The sequence below is a fragment of the Symphalangus syndactylus genome, chromosome 4 (assembly GCF_028878055.3).
Source record: "Symphalangus syndactylus isolate Jambi chromosome 4, NHGRI_mSymSyn1-v2.1_pri, whole genome shotgun sequence".
Lineage (NCBI taxonomy): Eukaryota > Metazoa > Chordata > Mammalia > Primates > Hylobatidae > Symphalangus > Symphalangus syndactylus.
Window position 1 is genome coordinate 82,223,003 of NC_072426.2, and position 22,319 is coordinate 82,245,321.

The window sequence follows — 22,319 nt, forward strand, 5'->3', positions numbered from 1 at the left end:
ACTCCAGCCTGGGTGACAGAGAGAGACTCTGTCTCAAAAAAAAAAAAAAAAAAAAAAAAAAGAAAAAAAAATCAGTTAAGAACTCCCAGTATAAATAAACATTAAATAACAAAATAAAATAAAAATTAGGTTCTATATAAAAGCCTAGAGATAGTTATCACAAGACTATTAAGTACCATTGTTTCTAATTCAAACTTACAAAAAACCCGGATTTTTTTTTTTTTTTTGAGCCGGAGTCTCGCATTGTCACCTAGGCTGGAGTGCAGTGTCACAGTCTCAGCTCACTGCAACATCCGCCTCCTAGGTTCAAGCGATTCTCCTTGCCTCAGCCTCCCAAGTAGCTGGAATTACAGGCGCCCACCACCACGCCCAGCTGTTTTTTTTTTGTATTTTTAGTAGAGACAGGGTTTCACTATGTTGGCCAGGCTGGTCTTGAACTCTTGACCTCATGATTCGCCCACCTCGGCCTCCCAAAGTGCTGGGATTACAAGCGTGAGCCATCGCGCCTGGCCAAAACCCTGATTATTAGTAGTTTCCTAGGATATTTGAAACTAGAAGAGAGCCCTAAATAATAAACCCAAAACCTTATTTCAGATCAGAAGGAAATAGCAAACTATAAGTTAATAAACTGGTCGTATAGTACATATAAATTAATCACATGCAAATCCAGTCAATGTGACTAAATTTCCCAGAGTACAGTTTTTCCCCTCATTCTGGCTGTGGACATTAACTGTTAGTATTAGTATACAATAATTGTGCTTACTTGACTATTGTAGAGTTCTTCTAGAAGAGCTGAGGATTTAATGGACTTTGATCTGCAAATTTCTTGCTCTGTAAATTGCTGGATAGCTGGATGAACCTTCTGAGTCTGACCCAAATGCAAAAATCCTATTTTAAACTTGGCTAACTTCAAAAGAATATTGTCAACAGCAGAGTGTGTATAGCTGGTCAACAAAACACTAAAACCACAGGCGTAGAGAATTCTTACCTAATAATGGGTAAGAGAAAAAAGAAAAAACAGCTTTACTTTTAATTCCAGATAATTTTTAACATGTTTATAAACTTAACAAGAACCATATCTAAGAGCTGAGCCAAGTAAAAATTATGAAGCCAAAACATTTTACAAAAATTACATGACATTATTATACATTATTAATAATACGTCAATAATACATCATAGGCCAGGCATGGTGGCTCACGCTTGTAATCCCAGCACTTTGGGAGGCTGAGGCAAGTGGATCACTTGAACCCAGAAATTCAAGACTGGCCTGGGCAACAAAGTGAGATGCCATCTCTTTTTAAAAAATTCTTTTTTTAATTAGCCAAATGAGGTGGTGCACCCCTGTGGTCCCAGCTACTTGGGAGGCTCAGGAACGAGGACTGTTTCAGCCCAGGAGGTTAAGACTGCATGAATTGTGATCATGCCACTGCATTCCAACCTGGTCTCAAATACCAATCCCCCTGACTTGGACTCCCAAAGTGCTGGGATTACAGGCATGATCCACCTCGCCTGGCTCATGTAACAAGACTCCATCTCAAAAAAAAAAAAAAAAAAAAAAAAGAAATTTACTGACACGAAAAAAAAAATCCAAGAAAAATCTCTAACATCTTTTTTTTTTTTTAGGACGGAGTTTTGCTCTTGTTGCCCAGGTTGGAATGCAGTGGCATGATCTCGGCTCACTAGAATCTCCGCCTCCTGGGTTCAAGTGATTCTCCTGCCTCAGCCTCCCGAGTAAAGCTAGGATTACAGGCGCATGCCACTATGCGTGGCTAATTTTTTTATTTTTCGTAGAGATGGGGTTTCACCATGTTGGCCAGGCTGGTCTCGAACTCCTGACCTCAAGTGATCCGCCCGCCTTGGCCTCCTAAAGTGCTGGGATTACAGGCGTAAGCCACCACGCCCGGCCTCTAACATCATCTTTAAAGGGAAAGGAACACATATAGTGATAAATATCACATACCACTAACGGAAAGAGAGCTTAGAAAATTCTAAATGCGAGAAATCTACATGATTACAACTGTTTGTGCTTCAGCTTTACTATTTCTCGTCATTCTAAAAAGTTCATTTGAAACAAAGACACTGAATTAAAATTCAGCCCTTTTGATATTAAATATTACATCCTCTGAACTGAGGAGAAGCAGATACAAATATTTTGTCTCTAAGCAGAAGAATAATAACCTTACGAGAGTACATATCGTAGTTGTTTTTCCTGTCCCAGGCATACCCACGATGAGTGTGTAGTCTTTTGAAAGAAGCACCTTTTTCATCCCTTGCCTCTGAGGCTTATTCAAACCTACATTTAAATTCAAAAATGACACGAAAAAGAATGTTGAATTTCAAAGGAAAAGTTAATTATTTTATAAGAAAAGCAGTCTCTATCCAAGTCTATTCTTCAATACAAAACCATTTCCAAAGAGTCTTGGTCTAAACATTGTAATTGCAAGTCTAATCAAGATATTAGACTACAGTATAAATCAAATAGAAACAAGAAAAATTAATCAAAGCAGACATGGTGATTTTAGCATACCCCTTAGAATGCAGGCAACCGTATCCTTTGCATCATGTGGAAGAACAGAACTAAGGTAGGATATAAACTGAGGTTCACGAAAGTCAATAATTAAATCTCGAAGTTTTTTGCTGAAAAGTGAAAAAGCACTTTTAGTAATATTCCTTAGAAAAGTGGAGTGAAATTCAAATTTGCTCATTGTTACAAACCTGACAAACGTGTTTTCCATCAATTTAGAAAGATTTCCTAATGGGGTATCTATATCACAATTTTTTTCTTCTTGGTCTAATCTGAACAAAGTTGATTCTGGAAGGACCGACAAGTTTCTAAAACAACAAAACAAATATACATGAATGTTTTCCATTTCACATAGTCTGTATAAGAAATATGCTGCTATCTGCTAAAAGAATAAATGGGCCAGAATAGCTATTAAAATAGCTACCAGCCCTCAGTCACACTTGCCAATCAAGGACAGCATGAGGCCCTGGATTGGTGGGAAAAGGCAGCGGGAAGGGGAAGGTTCAAGGCACCAAGGCCAAAGCAATTAATAATTGGGAACCTGCAACATTTGCTGAAAATCCATTTACCCTTGCAATCGAACATGGGTTCACCATCCCCAGTGGGATCCTGAATGCATGGCTCTTCCTTCCTCTAACCTGGAGTGCAGGCTTCTTTTCTGCCACCTTCTCCCTGTCTTCTATCTGTCCCTTAAGCTCTGGTATTCCCTAGAGTCCCTTCCCTGGTTCATCGTACTACTCTTTCTCATTGTTTGCCCCAGGGTCCCAGGCCCTCACGTGCCTCAAAATTCCAAATTCCATCTTTAGGCCTGACCTCACACTCCTCTCCCACCTGGTTCCTCACCCAAGCTTTGGGTTTGGATATTTAGTAGGCAGCGAGATCTCTCCACTTAGCTAAACCCAGGCTGTGAAAGCACAGTACTTTCAAAGCAGAACTCCTCCTCATCCCTGCTGAACCTGATGCTCCTTCTCTGGTCCTGATCACAGTTAATGGCATTGGCATTTGCATTTGCACTGCCGTCTTGATCCTTCCCTCTCCCTCATCCTCTCCCCAACCCACATACCCAATCAGTATCCAAATGCCAGCCAATTTTACTTTCTAAATACTTCTCAAAGTCATTCCATTCTCTCTGCCAACACTACCCTGCCTCAGTTTCCTCTAGCCTGGGTCACTGCAACAGCTTCCAGATTTGCTTTTAGTTTTTCTTCCATTAATGAACTCAATTCTCTACAATGCAGCCAAAGGAAAATGCAAATCCAATGATTATCCACTCTTCTGTTTAAAACCTTTCAATACATCAGAATAAATAAAATCTAAGCTTTTTGTTTTTTTTGAGAGAGGGTCTTGTTCTATTGCCTAGGCTAGAGTGCAGTGGCATGATCATGGCTCACTGTAGCCTTGAACTCCTGGGCTCAAGCAATTATCTCACCACAGCCCCCTGAGTAGCTGGGACTACATGTGTACACCACCACACCTGGCTAATTTTTTAATTTTTTGGAGAGATGGGGGTCTCACTATGTGGCCCAGGATGGAAAACTTTTTAATGGTATATAAGACATTCTATGACCTGATCTCTCTAATTACTCTCTTCCTTATATTTTATATTCCAGAAATAACGTAATTACCTGCATTTTCCTGAATGCTCCATGTCACACTACATCACACCTTTGTGCAACAGGTTTGCCCAGTATTCTCTTCTCACACTGTTTCACCAGACTAATTTATTAATCCACAGGATGAAGACTCAGAATTAGCTCTTCGAAAAGGCTTCCCTTGGCCTGGCATGGTGGCTCATGCCTGTAATCCCAACACTTTGGGAAGCTGAGGCAGGAGGATCACTTGAGATCAGGAATTTGGGACCAGCCTGGCCAACATGGTAAAACCCTGTGTCTACTAAAAATATAAAAATTAGTCGGGCATGGTGGCACACGCCTATAATCCCAGCTACTCGGGAGGCTGAGGCAGGAGAATCGCTGGAGCCCAGGAGGCAGAGGCTGCAGTGAACTGAGATCGTGCCACTGCACTCCAGCCAGGGAGACAGTGAGACTGTCTCAAAAAAAAAAAAAAAAAAAAAAAAAAAAAGCCTTCCCTGAGCCTCCTAAAATTGAATTAAATACCTCTCCTCTGTGTTCCTAACAATTTGAACACATATCATATTAGATTGAAAATAAGCTGGGTGTAGTAGCTCATGCCTATAATGCTAGCACTTCAGAAGGCTGAAGCAGGAGGATCACTTGAGCCCATGAGTTCAAGACCAGCCTGGGCAATGTAGTGAGACCCCCATCTCTACAAAAAATTAAAAAATTAGCCGGGTGTGGTGGCATGCACCTGTGGTCCCAGCTATGCAGGAGGCTGAGGTAGAAGGACTGCTTGATCCCAGGAAGTCCAGGCTGCAGTGAACTGTGATCATGCCACTGTACTCCAGCCTGGGCTGGAGTGAGACCATGTGTCAAAAAAAAAAAAAAAAACGAAAAAGAAAATATGTATGTCTACACGCAAGACCGTAAATTCCTCAAGGATTTGCAAAGTACTTAATACATGGTAGACACTAAATAAATACTGCAAAGGATACACAAATCCAAGCAGACAACTGGAACATTGTGGATCACCATCCCATGTAATGATATCTAGACAAGGGGTGGTTATGACTCAACTAAGATTACTGATCAGTAGGGAACGAGCCTGGACATTTCCATTACAGTTACTCAGATGTCACTGAGTCCCAACTGCTGACCTCTATCCATTAAGAAATGGTCGGGCATGCCTGTATTAACTGTAAGAAATGCTGGAAAACACAATCCAGCTGACTGTGAAAGAAGAAGGGAATATGGATTATTCGTGAATGTGGATATTGGTCTCTGCCACAATTTTTTTTTTTTTCTTTAAGACAGGGTCTCACTCTGTCACTCAGGCTATGTGCAGTGCAGAGGTGTGATCTCAGCTCACTGCAGCCTCAACCTCCTGGGCTCAACTGATCGTCCCACCTCGGCCTCCACAGTACCTGGGACTACAGACATGCACCACCTCCTAATTTTTGTATTTTTGGTAGAGACCAGGTCTTACGTTGCCCAGGCTGGCCTCAAACTCCTGGGCTCAAGCAATATACCCACCTCAGCCTCCCAGTGTGCTAGGATTACAGGCGTGTACCACCTCGCCTGCCCAGATTTTAATATCAACTATTCTACTATTAATATTTTTATTTAGGCCAGGCGTGGTGGCTCACTGGGTCTGGCCTAAATAAAAATAGTAGAATATATATACATATATATATATTTTTAGACAGAGTCTCACTCTTGTTGCCCAGGCTGGAGTGCAGTGGTGCGATCTCAGCTCACCAAAACCTCTGCCTCCGGGTTCAAGCGATTCTCCTGCCTCAGCCTCCCGAGTAGCTGAGACTATAGGTGTGTGCACTACCATGCCTGGCTCTTTTTTTGTATTTTTAGTAGAGACGAGTTTTCACCGTGTTAGCCAGGATGGTCTCGATCTCCTGACCTTGTGATCCACCCAACTCAGCCTCCCAAAGTGCTGGGATTACAGACGTAAGCCACTGAGCCCTGCCTATATATTTTTATTTAAATCAGCCATTTTGTTGTAACTGAAATGGGTATACTTATATCACAACTATAAATGGGAAAAATAAACATTTTTATTTACAAAGGGAGAGAACAAAATAGTCAGTACCCAGCATGCAAGGAGAAATAAGCATTATAGCTAACACAGGGTGGCATCTATGTTGTCTGCTATACATGTGGTTGTAAGAATTAGATAAGATTAAGTCCACATCATCACTATGGAACATAATGTACTAAACAAAACTTTAGCAGTTTGGTAGTTCCTCAAAATGTTAAATGCGAAATTAGCACATGACCCATGCCTAGGTAACTACAAAGAAAATGAAAATATGTCTACCTAAAACGATGCATGTCAATGTTCATAGCAATATTAATCATTACAGCAAAAAAGTGGAAACAACTCAAATGTCCATCAGCTGGTGAATGGATGAACAAAATGTGGTGTATCCATACAACAGAATATATTCAGCCATAAAAAAAATGAGGGTCTCATATATGCTGAAACATGAATGAACTTTGCAAACATTAGGCTAAGTGAAAGAAGCAAGACACAAAAGGTCACATACTGTATGGTTCCACTTATATCATATATCCAGAATGGATGAATCTATACAGAAAGAAAGCTAATTTAGTGGTTGCCAGGGACTTCAGGGAGGAGAGAGTGGGAAGTGACTGCGTAGTAGGAATGAGGTTTCCTTTTAGGATGATAAAAGTATCTTAGAAATAGACAGAAGTGATGTTTGCACAATAATGGGAATATACTAAATGCCACTCAATTATACACATTAAAATGGTTAATGATCAATTTTGTTATATGAATTTTACCTCAATTTATTTAAAATAAAAAGAATGAAATGCTGATACATGTTATAACATGAAGATGAATTTCAAAAACAGCATGCTGTGTGAAAAAACCCAGTCACCAAAGACCACATATTGCATGATTCCATTTATACGAGATGTCCAGAATGGGCAAATCTACAGAGACAGAAAGCAGGTTAGTGGTTGCCTCGGGCTGGGGAAATTAGAGGAAAATGAGAAGTGACTACTAAAGGGTATAGGGCTTCTTCCTTGGGAGTTTCTTTTTGGGGTGATGAAAATACTCAAAGTTGATTGTGGTGATGGCTGCACAACGCTGTGAATATACTAAAAACCAGTGAATTGTACATTTTAAATGGATGAACCACACAGATGTGAATTATATATCAATAAAGCTGTTTAAAAAAAAGTAACATTTCATTACCTGTCTAATAAACAAGTTGCTGTTGTCATGTTAATCTCCTTCACATATCCTCTAGACAAAGCAAACAGTGACCTTTCTTCTCCACTTACAATAACTCTGTCACCTGCCATTAGATTTGTGACAGGTATGGCACCATGTTTACGATGGAAATTATGCAAATATTGCCCATCACAAACTATCTTTACATGTTCCGTTCTAATCAGGTTTCCAATGCAACTGCCACTCTTCTCCCTATGAAAAGACCAAAGGAAAAAACTTCTGTTTATATTACATACGTAAGTATTGTGTCTGCATTTTCCTACAACTTACTTGTTCATCTGACTCCTAAAAATTATTATTGAGGTCAGGTGTGGTGGCTCACGCCTGTAATCCCAACACTCCAGGAGGCCGAGGCGGGTGGATTACCTGAGGTCAGAAGTTCAAGACCAGCCCGGCCAACATGGTGAAACCCCATCTCTACTAAAAAAAAAAAAAAAAAAAAAAAATTAGCCAGGTGTGGTAGTGCTCGCCCATAATCCCAGCTACTCAGGAGGCTGAGGCAGGAGAATCACTTGAACCCGGGAGATGAAAGTTGCAGTGAGCCAAGATCTCACCATTGCTCAACCTGGGCAACAAGAGCAAAACTACCTCTCAATCAAAAACAAAAACAAAACAAAACAAAAAAACAAAAAGACTAATATTAAGCCTGTCATTTTTACATTTTACACAACCTACAGTAAAATGTTAGAAATGTTAAGTAAACATTCTATTAGTTTCTGGGGTTTTTTGAGACACCCTCCGACCCCCGCCCCATTCAAGTGATTCTCACGCCTCAGTCTCCTGAGTAGCTGGGATTACAGGCATACACCACCACGCCAAGCTAATTTTTTTATATTTTTAGTAGAGACAGGGTTTCACCATGTTGGCCAGGCTGGTTTCGAACCCCTGGACTCAAGTGACCCACCGGCTCAGCCTCCCAAAGTGCTGGGATTACAGGCCTGAGGCACCATGCTCGGCCCTCTATTAGTTTTAAATGAATTGCTCAACAACAGTCTTGCGAGAAAGTGCTAGGGATCGCCCCACCCTTGTTGTACCCACAGGCTGGGATCTCCAAAAACTGTGTTTTGTTGGCACTTTGATCCCTGAAGGGTAGATACCCCCACTTCTTGGCCTGATACATATAATACCATTACAGAAAACGAACCATAATAACCTGCTCCCAAATGCAATATAAAAAAAAATTATAGCCAGGCGCAGTGGCTCATGCCTATAATCCTAGCACTTTGGGAGGCCGAGGTAGGCGGATCATCTGAGGTCAGGAGTTTGAGACCAGCCTGACCAACATGGAGAAACCCTGTCTCTACTAAAAATACAAAATTAGCCGGGCTTGGTGGCACATGCCTGTCATCCCAGCTACTCAGGAGGCAGAGGCAGGAGAATCGCTTGCACCTGGCAGGCGGAGGTTGCGGTGAGCCAAGATCGTGCCATTGCACTCCAGCCTGGGAAACAAGAGTGAAACTCCATCTCAAAAAAAAAAAAAAAAAAAAAAAAAAAAAATCATTTAAAATCTCTCCGGCAGCACTACTAAATGACATGTACTCTCAGAGGCTTATTAGTATTCATATATGTATGACAGATTCACTACATATATGCAGTCTACCTACAATTAAATAAACTTTCTCCACAGCAATGTTATCTTGTGTTGAAGTCTAATATTAGGGGAAAAAATGATCCAATTATTTCCGAAGTCATGTTATTAATATTCATTCTGGGCTGGGCTCCGTGGCTCATGCCTGTAATCCCAGCAATTTGGGAGGCTGAGGTGGGTGGATGACCTGAGGTCGGGAGTTCAAGACCAGCCTGACCAAAATGGAGAAACCCCATCTCTACTAAAAATACAAAATTAGCTAGGCATGGTGGCAAGCACCCGTAATCCCAGCTATTCAGGAGGCTGAGGCAGGAGAATCACTTGAACCCGTGAGGTGGAGGTTGCAGTGAGCTGAGATCATGCCATTGCACTCCAGCCTGGGCAACAGAGCAAGAATCTGTCCAAAAAAAAAAAAAAAAAAAAATTCATTCTGGAAAGAAAAAAATGAAACTAAAACAATTTAAGTTTTATATAAAAAAAAATTTTGAGGCCAAGTGTAGTGGCTCACACCTGTAATCTCAGCACTTTGGGAGGCTGAGGTGGGTGGATCACGTGAGGTTGAGAGTTCAAGACCAGCCTGACCAACATGGAGAAACCCCATCCCTACTAAAAATACAAAATTAGCAGGGTGTGGTGGTGCATGCCTGTAATCCCAGTTACTCGGGAGGCTGAGGGAGGAGAATCTCGGAGGTGGAGGTTGTGGTGAGCCAAGATCGCAACATTACTCTCCAGCCTGGGGAACATGAGCAAAACTCCGTCTCAAAAACAGAAAAAAAAATTTTTGAGGCCGGGTGCAGGGGCTAACACTTGTAATCCCAGCACTCTGGGAGGCCGAGGCAACTGGATCACCACGAGGTCAGGAGATCAAGACCATCCTGGCTAACACGGTGAAACCCCGTCTCTACTAAAAATACAAAAAAATAGCCAGGTGCTGTGGCTCACACCTGCAATCCCAGCACTTTGGGAGGCCGAGGCATGTGGATCATCTGAGGTTGGGAGTTCAAGACCAGCCTGACCAACATGGAGAAACCCTGTCTCTACTAAAAATACAAAATTAGCCTGGCGTGGTGGCCCATGCCTGTAATCCCAGTTTACTCGGGAGGCTGAGGCAGGAGAATCGCTTGAACCCGGGAGGGGGAGGTTTCAGTGAGCCAAGATTGTGCCATTGCACTCCAGCCTGAGCAACAAGAGCGAAATTCCGTCTCAAAAAAAAAAAAAAAAAAATTAGTTGGGCGTAGCGGCACACGCCTGTAGTCCCAGCTACTCGGGAAGCTGAGGCAGAATCGCTTGAACCCGGGAGGCAGAGGTTGCATCAGCTGAGATCGTGCCACTGCACTCCAGCCTGGGTGACTGAGTGAGATTCCATCTCAAAAAAAAAAAAAAAATTTTGTCTGGGTGCAGTGGCTCACGGCTGTAATCCCAGCACTTTGGGAGGCTGAGGTGGGCGGACTGCTTGAGGCCAGGAGTTTGAGACTAGCCTGGCCAACACGGCAAAACCCCGTCTCTACTAAAAATAACAAAAATTAGCTGGGCGTGGTGGCACGTGCCTGTAAACCCAGCTTCTTGGGAGGCTGAAGCATGAGAATTACTGGAACTCAGAAGGGAGAGGTTGCAGTGGGTCAAGACACTCCAGCTTGGGTGACAGAGTAAGACTTATTTATTTATTTATTTATTTGAGACGGAGTCTCTCTGTTGACTAGGCTGGAGTACAGTGGCGCAATCTTGGCTCACTGTAAGTTCTGCCTCCTGGGTTCGTGGGATTCTCCTGCCTCAGCCTCGGGAGTAGCTGGGACTACAGGCACCTGCCACCATGCCCGGCTAATATTTTGTATTTTTAGTAGAGATGGGGTTTCATTGTGTTAGCCAGCATGGTCTCAATATCCTGACCTCGTGATCCGCCCCCCTCGGCCTCCCAAAGTGCTGGGATTACAGGCGTGAGCCACTGCGCCCGGCCCAGAGCAAGACTTTGTCTAAAAAAAAAAAGTTTTACATACTACAAAAGGCCTGAGATTAAAAAAATGAAAGCAATTAAATTTTACATAAATTTTACATATGTATAGTATACTCACTACACATACGCAGTCTATGCACAATTACATAAACTTTCTCCACTGCAATGTTTCCTTGTGTTAAAGTCTAATATTAGGGAAATAATGATCCAATTATTTCTAAAGTCACATCATTAATACTCATTCTGCAAAGAAAAAATGAAGCTAAAGCAATGAAATTTTACATAAAGAAAAATACTATGCAAAGATAAATCCTAGGCCAGGCATAATGGCTTATACCTATAATCTCAACACTTTCGGAGGCCAAAGTGGGAGGATCACTTGAGCTCAGGAATTTAAGACTATGCTGGGCAACATAGCAAGACCCTGTTTCTATAATAAAGTAAAATAAAATAAAACAAAAAAATTAGCCATGGCACAGTGGCTCACAGCTGTAATACCAGCACTTTGGGTGGTCAAGATGGGAGGATCACTTGAGGCCAGGAGTTCAAGACCAGCCTGGGCCATATAGCAAGATCCCATCTCTAAAAAAAAAAAAAAAAGTTAGCCAAGTTTGGTGGTGCACACCTATGGTCCTAGCTACTCAGGAGGTTGAGGCAGGAGGACTGTGAACTTTATCCCAGAAGTTCGAGGCTACAGTGAGCCATGATTGCACCACTATACTCCAGCCAGGGCAGCAGAGTGTGACCCTGTCTCTTAAAAAAAAAAAAAAAGAAAAATTATAACTTTACAGGTGATATATTATTATTATTTTTTGAAATGAATCTCACAAGGACTATGAAATGGACCTTTAGAAAATTTGCATCTGTATCAAAAGTTACTGAAAATATAAACATTTAAAATACGAGTATTTAGACCAGGCAAGGTGGCTCACGCCTGTAATCCCATCACTTTGGGAGGCTGAGGTGGGTGGATCACTAAGTCAGGAGCTCAAGACCAGCCTGGCCAAGATGGTGAAACCCTGTCTCTACTAAAACTACAAAAATTAGCTGGGCGCAGTGGCAGGCACCTGTAATCCCAGCTACTTGGAGGCTGAGGCAGGAGAATAGCTTGAATCCAGACAGCAGAGGTTGCAGTGAGCTGACATCATGCCACTGCACTCCAGCCTGGGTGACAGTGTGAGATTCCATCTCAAAAAAAAAAAAAAAAAAAGCGAGTATTTAAAAAATCAAGTTAATACCACATTAATTTGCATTATACCAATATATACAATATATAACAATTCACTTTAAGATATACTCAAGTTTATAATGTTATCACCGATGAAAAAGTACATACTGAAAACTTTTAACAGGATTTAAAATAATTTTTTTTTTTTTTTTGAGTCAAGGTCTGGCTCTGTCACCCAGGCTGGAGTGCAGTGGTGCGATCTCAGCTCAATGCAACCTTCACTTCTGGCTCAAGCCATCCTCCCACCTCATTCTGGGACTACAGGCATGCACAACCACACCTAGGTAATTTTTGTATTTTTTGTAGAGACAGGGTTTTGCCATGTTGCCCAGGCTGGTCTCAAACTCGTGAGCTCAAGCGATCCACCTGCTTCAGCATCGCAAAGTGCTGGGATTACACACCGCCCTGACAAAAGTAACTTTTTTTTTTTTTGAGACAGAGTCTCACTCTGTCACCCAGGCTGGAGTGCAGTGGTGCGATGTTGGCTTACTGTAACCTCCACCTCCCGGGTTCAAGCAATTCTCCTGCCTCAGTCTCCCAAGTAGCTGGGATTATAGGCGCCCACCACCATGCCCAGCTAATATTTTGTTTTGTTTTTATTTTGAGACAGTTTTGCTCTTGTTGCCCAGGCTGGAGTGCAATGGCACAATCTTGGTTGACTGCAGCCTCCGCCTCCCAGGTGTTCAAGCGATTCTCCTGCCTCAGTCTCCCAAGTAACTGGGATTACAGGCACCCGCCACCACGCCCGGCTAATTTTTGTATTTTTAGTAAGGACAGGTTTTCGCCATGTTGGCCAGGCTGGTCTCAAACTCTTGACCTCAGGTGATCCACCCACCTCGGCCTCCCAAAGAAAAGTAATTTTTAAAACAAGATTTCTTGAGGCATATTTAGTCTATCGAAACTATATTACTAACTAGCAATGATTACAGCACATAGGATACACAGGAATGGTGCTCTTCTTAGAAACAATTGAGAGCCATCTGCAGTTGTCATGAATAAATGAAATCGCATATCTATAACATGCTTCATAACCTGTATTTGTCATAAATTCCAAATGCCACCTCATTAACTAATCCAAACTACTAAAATCTTACTGTACTAAATGGACTACTTACATTTCCGAAGCAGGCATTAGCCAGATATTTTGGTGATTCTTTTTATTATCCTTCGATTGTGACTCCAGGGTTAACATTAGACACTAAAGGCTGAAATATTCTAAGTGTGTTTGCTTCAGATGCTGGGTTTCTTCTTCTGTTTTGGGCAGCATCACAATTGGGACTGAACTACCATCCATCTGTTGTTCAGCTGCTCTAAATATAAAGTTCCAAGTTAGAGATACTTATAAACCATTTTCCTGGCTGGGTACAAAGTGAGATAATTCCAAAATAAGAACACATATATGATCATCATCATAACTCATAACCACAGCCCCTAATGTTCCTTAAAAGTCATTTAAACATAAGCCATATGGCTTTTTATAAAACAAAATGTGTGAGAAACTCAATACTGCCTTATTTTGCCTTCAGTGACTATCCCCCAAACAACTCAGGTTGGGTAAACCCTAATCTTCATTCCCATATGTAACAAGTTTTGGCTTTTAATACAACTTCATTTCTCAAAAATCACAATATTTGTACACCCAGCTCAGTGACGTAAGTACACATAAAAACATGGAGAATCATTTGGATTTTGCTTAATACCAGATTAAAATATTTTCTATAGAAACAAACATGCTATAAGACAGCATACAAAACACTGACAATAAACATAAGATTTCAAAGAAATATGCCCAGTCTTCCTACGGTTCACAGTCCTCCGCCATTAAGAGATCCCTTGAAAAAATACCTTAAAGAGTATTTACGTGAGGCCGAGTGCAGAGGCTCACACCTGCAATTCTAGCATTTTGGGAGGCCAAGGTGGGCAGATTGACTGAGCTCAGGAGTTTGAGACCAGCCTGGGCAACACATGGTGAAACCCCATCTCTACTAAAATACAAAAAATTAGCCAGGTCTGGTGGCGGACGCCTGTAGTCCCAGCTACTTGAGAGGCTGAGGCAGGAGAATTGCTTGAACCCAGGAGGTGGAGTTTGCAGTGAGCCAAGATTGCGCCACTACACTCCTGCCCAGGCAACAGAGCAAGACTCTGTCTCCAAAAAAAAAAAAAAAAAAAAAGTATTTCGGCATAGTGCAGTGGCTCAAGCCTATAATCCCAGCACTTTGGGAGGCCAAGGCAGGCAGATCACTTGAGGTCAGGAGTTCAAGAACAGCCTGGCCAACATGGTGAAACCCTATCTCTATTAAAAATACAAAAAATTGCTGGGCACAGTGGCTCATGCCTGTAATCCCAGCACTTTGGGAGGCCGAGGTGGGTGGATCACGAGGTCAAGAGATTGAGACCATCCTGGCCAACATGGTGAAACCCCATCTCTACTAAAAATACAAAAATACAGCACATAGGATGGGTGTGGTGGCGAGTGCCTGTAGTCCCAGCTATTTGGGAAGCTGAGGTAGGAGAATCGCTTGAACTAGGGAGGCGGAGGTTGCAGTGAGCCGAGATCATGCCACTGCACTCCAGCCCTGGTGACAGAGTGAGACTGTCTCAAAAAAATAAATAAAATACAAATAAATAAATAAAAATACAAAAAATTAGCTGGGCGCGGTGGCTCACGCCTGTAATCCCAGCACTTCAGGAGACTGAGATGGTCAGATCACCTGAGTTCGGGAGTTGGAGACCAGCCTGACCAACACGGTGAAACCTCTTCTCTACTAAAAATACAAAATTAGCTGGGAATGGTAGCGCATGCCTGTAATCCCAGCCACTCGGGAGGCTGAGGCAGGAGAATCGCTTGAACCCAAGAGGCAGAGGTTGTGATGAGCCGAGATTGCACCACTGCACTCCAGCCTGGGCAACAAGAGCAAAAACTCCGTCTCAAAAAAAAAAAAAAAAAAAAGTACTGTGTTTTTTTTTTTCTATTATCTTAATTTTAGAAATAATACGAAGGAAAATATAAAGGAAAAATAACTAAAATGACGTTATCAATGCTGGTCTGGCCACCAGTGTTAAACATATTTAGTTGAGTTCATACTCAACTAGAAATAATGCCTTTGGTAGACAATGTTTACCTGCTATAAAGAGCACAATTGCCAATTTGTGAACAATTATTTATAAGTTTTCTCTTCCTCAATTATTTGTGGCAGAGAAGCAAGCTGTGTCTTCTGTCTAGTAGCAGATTTGCTAATACGGTGAAACAACAAGAATGCCATCTGGTTTCTTAGCTTTAATAATTCTATGAAAAAAAGGTGAATGTCATTTTAAGAGTTAAATAAAGTTTATCATGTCTTTTTCACTATATATGTAAAACTTTCAGATTTAAAAACATTTTAGGGCCGGGCACAATGGCTTATGCCTGTAATCCCAACACTTGGGGAGGCCCAGGTGGGCGGATCACCAGAGGTCAGGGGTTCAAGACTAGCCTAACCAATATGGTGAAACCCCGTCTCTACTAAAAATACACAATTAGCTGGGACTGGTGGCGCATGACTGTATTACAGCGAATCAGGAGGCTGAGGCAGGAGAATCACTTGAACCCAGGAGGCGGAGATTGCAGTGAGCTGAGATCGCACCATTGCACTCCAGCCTGGGTAACAAGAGCAAAACTCGGTCTCAATAAATAAATAAATAAATAAATAAATAAAATAAAAATAAAAACATTTTAAAAAGGAGAAAACAGTATTCATATTTCCCACTATACTAGAATAACAACATTTTGGTATTCATATTTCCCACTATACTAGAATAACAACATTTTGGTACATTTCCTTTAAGTTTCTGTTCACTTGATAAATTCTTTAAACTATATATTTCATAACTAGTAAGCATTGTGAAGTTGGTATTAGCTGAATACTGGGGATAAATACAGCTATCTAGAATATCTTCAATATAAAATAGAAAGTTTGAAATAAAGTTTTGCATAATAAAATTTTAAAAGATTAATAATGTTTTCAACTATAGAGTATATTATTAAAATTCTTTTAAAAAAATACCACAATTGGCCAGGTACAGTGGCTCATGCCTGTAATCCCAGCACTTTCAGAGACCAAGGCGGGCAGATCACTTGAGGCCAAGAGTTCAAGACCAGCCTGCCCAACATGGTGAAACCCCATCTCTACTAAAAGTAAAACTAGCCAGGCGTGGTGGCACACGCCTGTAATCCCAGCTACTCAGGAGACTGAGGCAGGAGAATCGATTCAACCCAGAAGGTGGAGGTTGCAGTGAGCCAAGATTGTGCCACTTCACTCCAGCCTGGGCAATGGAGTGAGACTCTATCTCAAAAAACAAAAACAAAAACACACACATACAAAACAACAACAACAAAAACCCATAGCTACAAATTATAACCTAATAAGTGCTGTGAGTAGATTGTCAGGTGTAAATATGTATCACCAGAAGCTGAAGTCGGGGGTGGGCAAAGAAGTAAAACTAAAAAAAAACGGCTCAACCTCTTTTATCTAGATGGTTGGCAGGCACAGGGTACATCTGACCAGTCTTGAGGTAGAGAAGCAAGCCAGCCTCTGGATCAGCTCTTCTCTCTTGGCTTAGGAGAGTGTACAGAACAACCTGTGCAAACATTGACATTTGCTCAAACAAAACTATAACTTCTTGTATTTCCCTACATTGTCTTGCAACCAACACATAATTTTAAACTCAAAAGATCAATAAAGCTATTTCTATTTAATAAGTAACATGAGCCAAATTGGTAAAGATAACACAAGAAATTTGATGTCAAACATTTAATCTAGGTCAGGCATGGTGGCTCAGGCCTGAAATCTCAACACTTTGGGAGGCCAAGGAAGGAGGATCGCTTGAGCCCAGGAGTTTGAGACCAGCCTGGGCAATATAGTGAGACCAACTGATAGTCATTATGTTAAGCAAAAAAAGCCAGACACAGAAAACTTTGTATGTTCTCACTTACTTGTGGGAGCAAAAAATTAAAACAATTGAATTCATGGAGACAGATAGTAGAAGGTTGGTTACCAGAGGCTGGCAACAATAGTGAGGGTGGTGTGGGGAGAAGTGGGGATGGTTAATGGGTACCAAGAAAAAAAAAAAGAGTAATGAATAAGACAGTATTTGCTAGCACAACAGAGTGACTACAGTCAAAAATAATTTAACTGTGCATTTTAAAATCACTAAAGGAGTATAACTGGGTTATTTGTAACACAAATAATAAATGTTTGAGGGGATGGATACCACATTTACTATGTTATGATTATTATGTATTGCATGCCTGTATTAAAATATCTCATGTAATCCATGAATGTATACACCTACTAAGTACCCACAAAAATTTAAAAGCATAAAAACAAAAACATAGTGAGATCCCCATTTCTACAAAAAGAGATGTATGTAAAAAAATTTAAAAATTACCCAGGCACGGCTGGGCATGGTGGCTCATGACTATACTCCCAGCACTTTGGAAGGCCAAGGTGGGCAGATTACTTGAGGTCAGGAGTTCAAGACCAGCCTGGCCAACATAGTGAAACCTTGTCTCTACTAAAAACACAAAAATTAGCCAGGTGTGATGGCACATGCTTGTAATCCAGCTACTTGAGAGGCTAAGGCAGGATAATTGCTTGAACTTGGGAGGTGGAGGTTGCAGTGAGTCGAGATCGTGCCACTGCACTCCAGCCTGGGGGACAGAAGGAGACTTCATCTCAAAAAAAAAAAAAAAAAATTAGTCAGGCATGGTGATGTGCATCCATAGTCCCAGCTACTCAGGAGGCTGAGATGGGAAGATTGATTGATCCTGGGAAGTAAAGGCTTCAGTGAGCCGAGACCGTGCCACTGCATTCCAGCCTGGGTAACAGAGGGAGACTGTCTTAAAATAAAAAAAAAAAAGGCCGGGCGCAGTGGCTCACACCTGTAATCCCAGCACTTTGGGAGGCCAAGGCGGGCGGATCACGAGGTCAGGAGATCGAGACCATCCTGGCTAATAAGGTGAAACCCCCATCTCTACTAAAAATACAAAAAAATTAGCCAGGCGTGGTGGTGGGCGCCTGTAGTCCCAGCTACTTGGGAGGCTGAGGCAGGAGAATGGCATGAACCCAGGAGGCGGAGCTTGCAGTGAGCCAAGATTGTGCCACTGCACACTCTAGCCTGGGTGACAGCGAGACTCCATCTCAAAAAAAAAAAAATTAATTTACACAAAACAAACATAGTTCATGCTTCTCAGTTTTACTTAGATAACCAAGAATTCTATAGAGAATTTTCTTAGAAAGCAAATATTTAGATATCCAATAAACTGAAGAAGGAAATTAAACTATGATTTACATTTTGAAGTTAACAGTCTGTAGACACTATTTTCTCCATTTAAAATAAATGAACCAAAACAAAAATGATTATCATTTACATGATAGCTACTGTGACAAATAATACTAACTCCACAGAGTTTGTTTCTCCAGAACATGAAATGTCATTAACCACCTTAGGTTTCATGAAATTCTTCAGAGAAACCATCTAAGATAAGTTAAAAATAGTCCTTTTAGCTCATGTAACAGCTTTAGCTGCAAGTCAACATAGCAAGACCCCATCTAAAAAAAACTTTCTTAAACCTTTTATTATTATCAAAATTAAAAAGTCAAATCTTTTAAGTAGGGAACTTTATTTTTTTCTCATACCCAACATAATAATGAACTATCATAATTAATTTTTCAATGTCTTGTCTTGTGCATAATATGCAATATAAATTCCAACTTTTTTTAAACCTTGTTCTAGCAAATTTCCTCATTTTTTTAATACAAGAATTACTACTTTATTCTTAAAATTTTCTTGCACTTCTTGCAAAAATAAAATCTCCAATTGAACAAAATTAAATACAGTAATATTCTTTGCCTTGAAGCAATGGCGAATTAGAGCAACAATCTCAATGGAAAAAGATCTTGGAATCTAGATCACTTAAGATATTGAAATGCTTTTATTTATTTATTTATTTATTTATTTTTGAGATGGAGTCTGGCTCTGTCACCCCGGCTGGGGTGCAGTGGCGCGATCTCAGCTCACTACAACCTCTGCCTCCCTGGTTTGAGCAATTCTCAGCCTCCCAAGTAGCTGGAACTACAGGCATGTGCCACCACACCAGGCTTTTTTTTTTTTTTGTAGTAGAGATGGGGTTTCACCATGTTGGCCAGGCTGGTCTCAAACTTTCGACCTCAAGTGATCCACCCACCTTGGCCTCCCAAAGTGCTGGGATTACAGGCGTAAGCCACTGTGCTGGCCTGAAATGCTTTTATATTTATCTCCTGTTTAGCATTATAAAGTGATTTCATTCAAACTTGTGATTTTAAAAATCAATTAAAAATTTTCAGTCTCATATACACAAAACACATTCTTTCTGACCTTTGACTTCAAAAACAAGCCTTTCTTCTATTGGCATAATTTTCCTTCCTCCAGAGGGTTATAATTTAGCCAAGTATTTAAGTTTGTAATTTCAGTTATTTCTGCATTATCAAAGTAAAAAGTTCAAGTCTTTAAAAAGGGGAAACATTTTTTCTTCCACTTCCAACATCTACAGAAAACCTAATAACAGGTGAAACAAAGTTACCCTACTTTTCATTCCCAAATGTAAAGCTCTTGTGAAAACCTTCAATATTTTGTACACAATTAATAACAAAAGGCTGGGTGCAGTGGCTTACGCCTGTAATTCCAGCACTTTGGGAGGCCAAGGTGGGAGTATCAGGTGAGGTTGCGAGTTCAAGACCAGGCTGGGCAACATGGCAAAACTCGATTTCTACAAAAAATACAAAAATTAGGCATAGGGCCGGGCGCAGTGGCTCATGCCTGTAATCCCAGCACTTTGGGAGGCTGAGGAAGGCAGATCACGAGGTCAGGAGTTCGAGACCAGCCTGGCCAACACAGTGAAACCCATCTCTACTAAAAATACAAAAAATTAGCTGGGCAATGTGGTGAGGGCCTGTAATCCCAGCTACTCAGGAGGCTGAGGCAGGAGAATCGCTTGAACCTGGGAGGCAGAGGTTACAATGAGCTGAGATCACACCATTGCACTCCAGCCTGGCGTGAACCCAGGAGGCGGAGCTTGCAGTGAGCCAAGACTGCACCACTGCTCTCCAGCCTGGGTGACAGAACAAGACTCTGTCTCAAAAAAAAAAAAAAAGTATAAAACAGACAATTTTCTTATTAACATTTATACCTGACTACGGTGTTCAATAGAATTTGATTCTTTGCCAGTTTTAAGTTCCAGCGGCATTATCTTGTATTTCGTTTGATACCCTTGATGTATTTTCACACCAGCTGTAACATCTATTTTGCCTTTCAATCCAAACCTAGGGGACCAAATGCTTTCTTCAATATCCATTGGTTTCACGACTTCAATGTTACATGTTGAATTACCCTTTTACTGTTATCACTTGGCCTGAAAAAAAAAAAGCACAAAAACACTTAATTAGAACACTTAGCTCATTTCCAATCTGCTGGCTCTGACTGTCTATTACGCACAGAGAACATGGGGAGGGGAAAGAGTCTGCCTACCTTTATAGCAGTGATTTTCATACTGTGGTCCCTGGACCAGTAGCATGAGCATCACCTGAGAACTTGCTATAAAAATAAAGTCTCAAGACCCACTCCAAACCTACTCAAACAGAAACTCTAGGGGTGAAGCCTAGCAGAGGCTGGAGTATAGTGGTGCAATCTCGGCTCACTGCAACTTCCACCTCCCGGGTTCAAGCAACTCTCCTGTCTCAGGCTCCCGAGTAGCTGGGATTACAGGCATGCACCACCACCCCTGGCTAATTTTTGTATTTTTCAGTAGAGATAGGGTTTCACTATGTTGGCCAGGCTTGTCTCTAACTCCTGACCTCAGGTGACCCATCCATCTCAGCCTCCCAAAGTGCTGGGATTACAAGCGTGAGCCACCACACCCAGCCACCACAATCTTTTTAAATGGCAACAAAAATTAATTTCTAAGTACTACTTTAGCTATAGTCTACAAAATTTGATATGTAACCACCTATTCTAAATGTGTTAATTTCCTTTATGACTGACCTTTTAAAACATTTGTCAACATTTCCTTAGTTTACAAACCATGAGAATTTTAGATATCCTTTTGTTATCAAGTTCTAACTTTGTTACAGTACAGTTGCAGAATATCGTTTCTAAGATACTGATCCTTTAAAATTTATTGGTATTTCCCTTATGGTAAAATGCATAGTCTATTTCAGTAAAAGTTCTGTGTGACTTGAAAAATTATATATACAGTCATCCATTGTATAACAATGATTTCGTAACCTAGGATAGTGGTCCCATAAGATTATAATGTAACTAAAAAATTCCATTGCCTAGTGACATCTAGCTATTGTGGTAATACAACACATTACCTTTTCTATATTTAGATATGTTTAGATACACAAATACTGTTGTTACAATTGCCTACAGTATTCAGTACAGTAACATGTTGTACAAGTGTGTAGCCTAGAGGCAACAGGTTATATACCATATGGCCTAGGTGTATAGTAGGTGCTCTACCATCTAGGTTTGCAAAAGTACACTCTGATATTCACACAATGATGACATTGTCTAACACCACACTTCTCAAAACATATCCCCATCATTAAGCTAGCATGAGTGCATTGTATCTAAAATGTATATAATTTTGTGTTTTGACAAAAAAATGTGGGATTTGATTTCAAAGATTCCTTGCAGGTCAAAGATGAGTCTGAATTCCACATTCTTTCCTTAGCATGTATGATGCCCTTCTTCCAGGCTGCAAGTCCCTTGCTGACCTATCCTAAGCCTTCTTCAACAGATTCTATTATCTCCTTCTGTGCCTTATATGCTGTTACCTGCCAGGGTTCCATGCTGCTTTTGTCACCTACATTTTCTCCACCAGCAAACCCCTTCACTTTTATTATTTTCATCTACCACCGACACACTGAGCTCCTGAGGGCTTTAGTTATCCCTATAACAACAATACTTGGTATAATCCTTGGCACACATATAGCATTGAATAAATGTTTGCAGAATTTATTAACCCAGGATTCTGAGAATCATGCTTATCATTGTAAAAACAATGGGTTAATTTTAACCAAAAAGAAAAAAACACATTTGGGTTAAGACTCCACCAAAGGAAAACAAACAAACAAGGAAACATGCAGACAGGAT

The 22,319-nt window shown here is 41.0% G+C and overlaps 1 protein-coding gene across 1 annotated transcript in view; it reads right to left on the reverse strand.

The window, feature by feature from the left end:
* LOC129480121 (DNA replication ATP-dependent helicase/nuclease DNA2-like) overlaps nucleotides 1-22,319 on the reverse strand; it is a 71,631-nt gene that overhangs the window by 17,729 nt on the left and 31,583 nt on the right. The window contains 11 exon segments of the mRNA XM_063637392.1: nucleotides 764-988; nucleotides 2,185-2,294; nucleotides 2,529-2,638; nucleotides 2,717-2,833; nucleotides 7,341-7,571; nucleotides 13,262-13,456; nucleotides 15,269-15,306; nucleotides 15,308-15,432; nucleotides 16,646-16,763; nucleotides 20,353-20,556; nucleotides 20,559-20,574. Coding sequence (XP_063493462.1) covers nucleotides 764-988; nucleotides 2,185-2,294; nucleotides 2,529-2,638; nucleotides 2,717-2,833; nucleotides 7,341-7,571; nucleotides 13,262-13,456; nucleotides 15,269-15,306; nucleotides 15,308-15,432; nucleotides 16,646-16,763; nucleotides 20,353-20,556; nucleotides 20,559-20,574 — 1,489 coding nt within the window.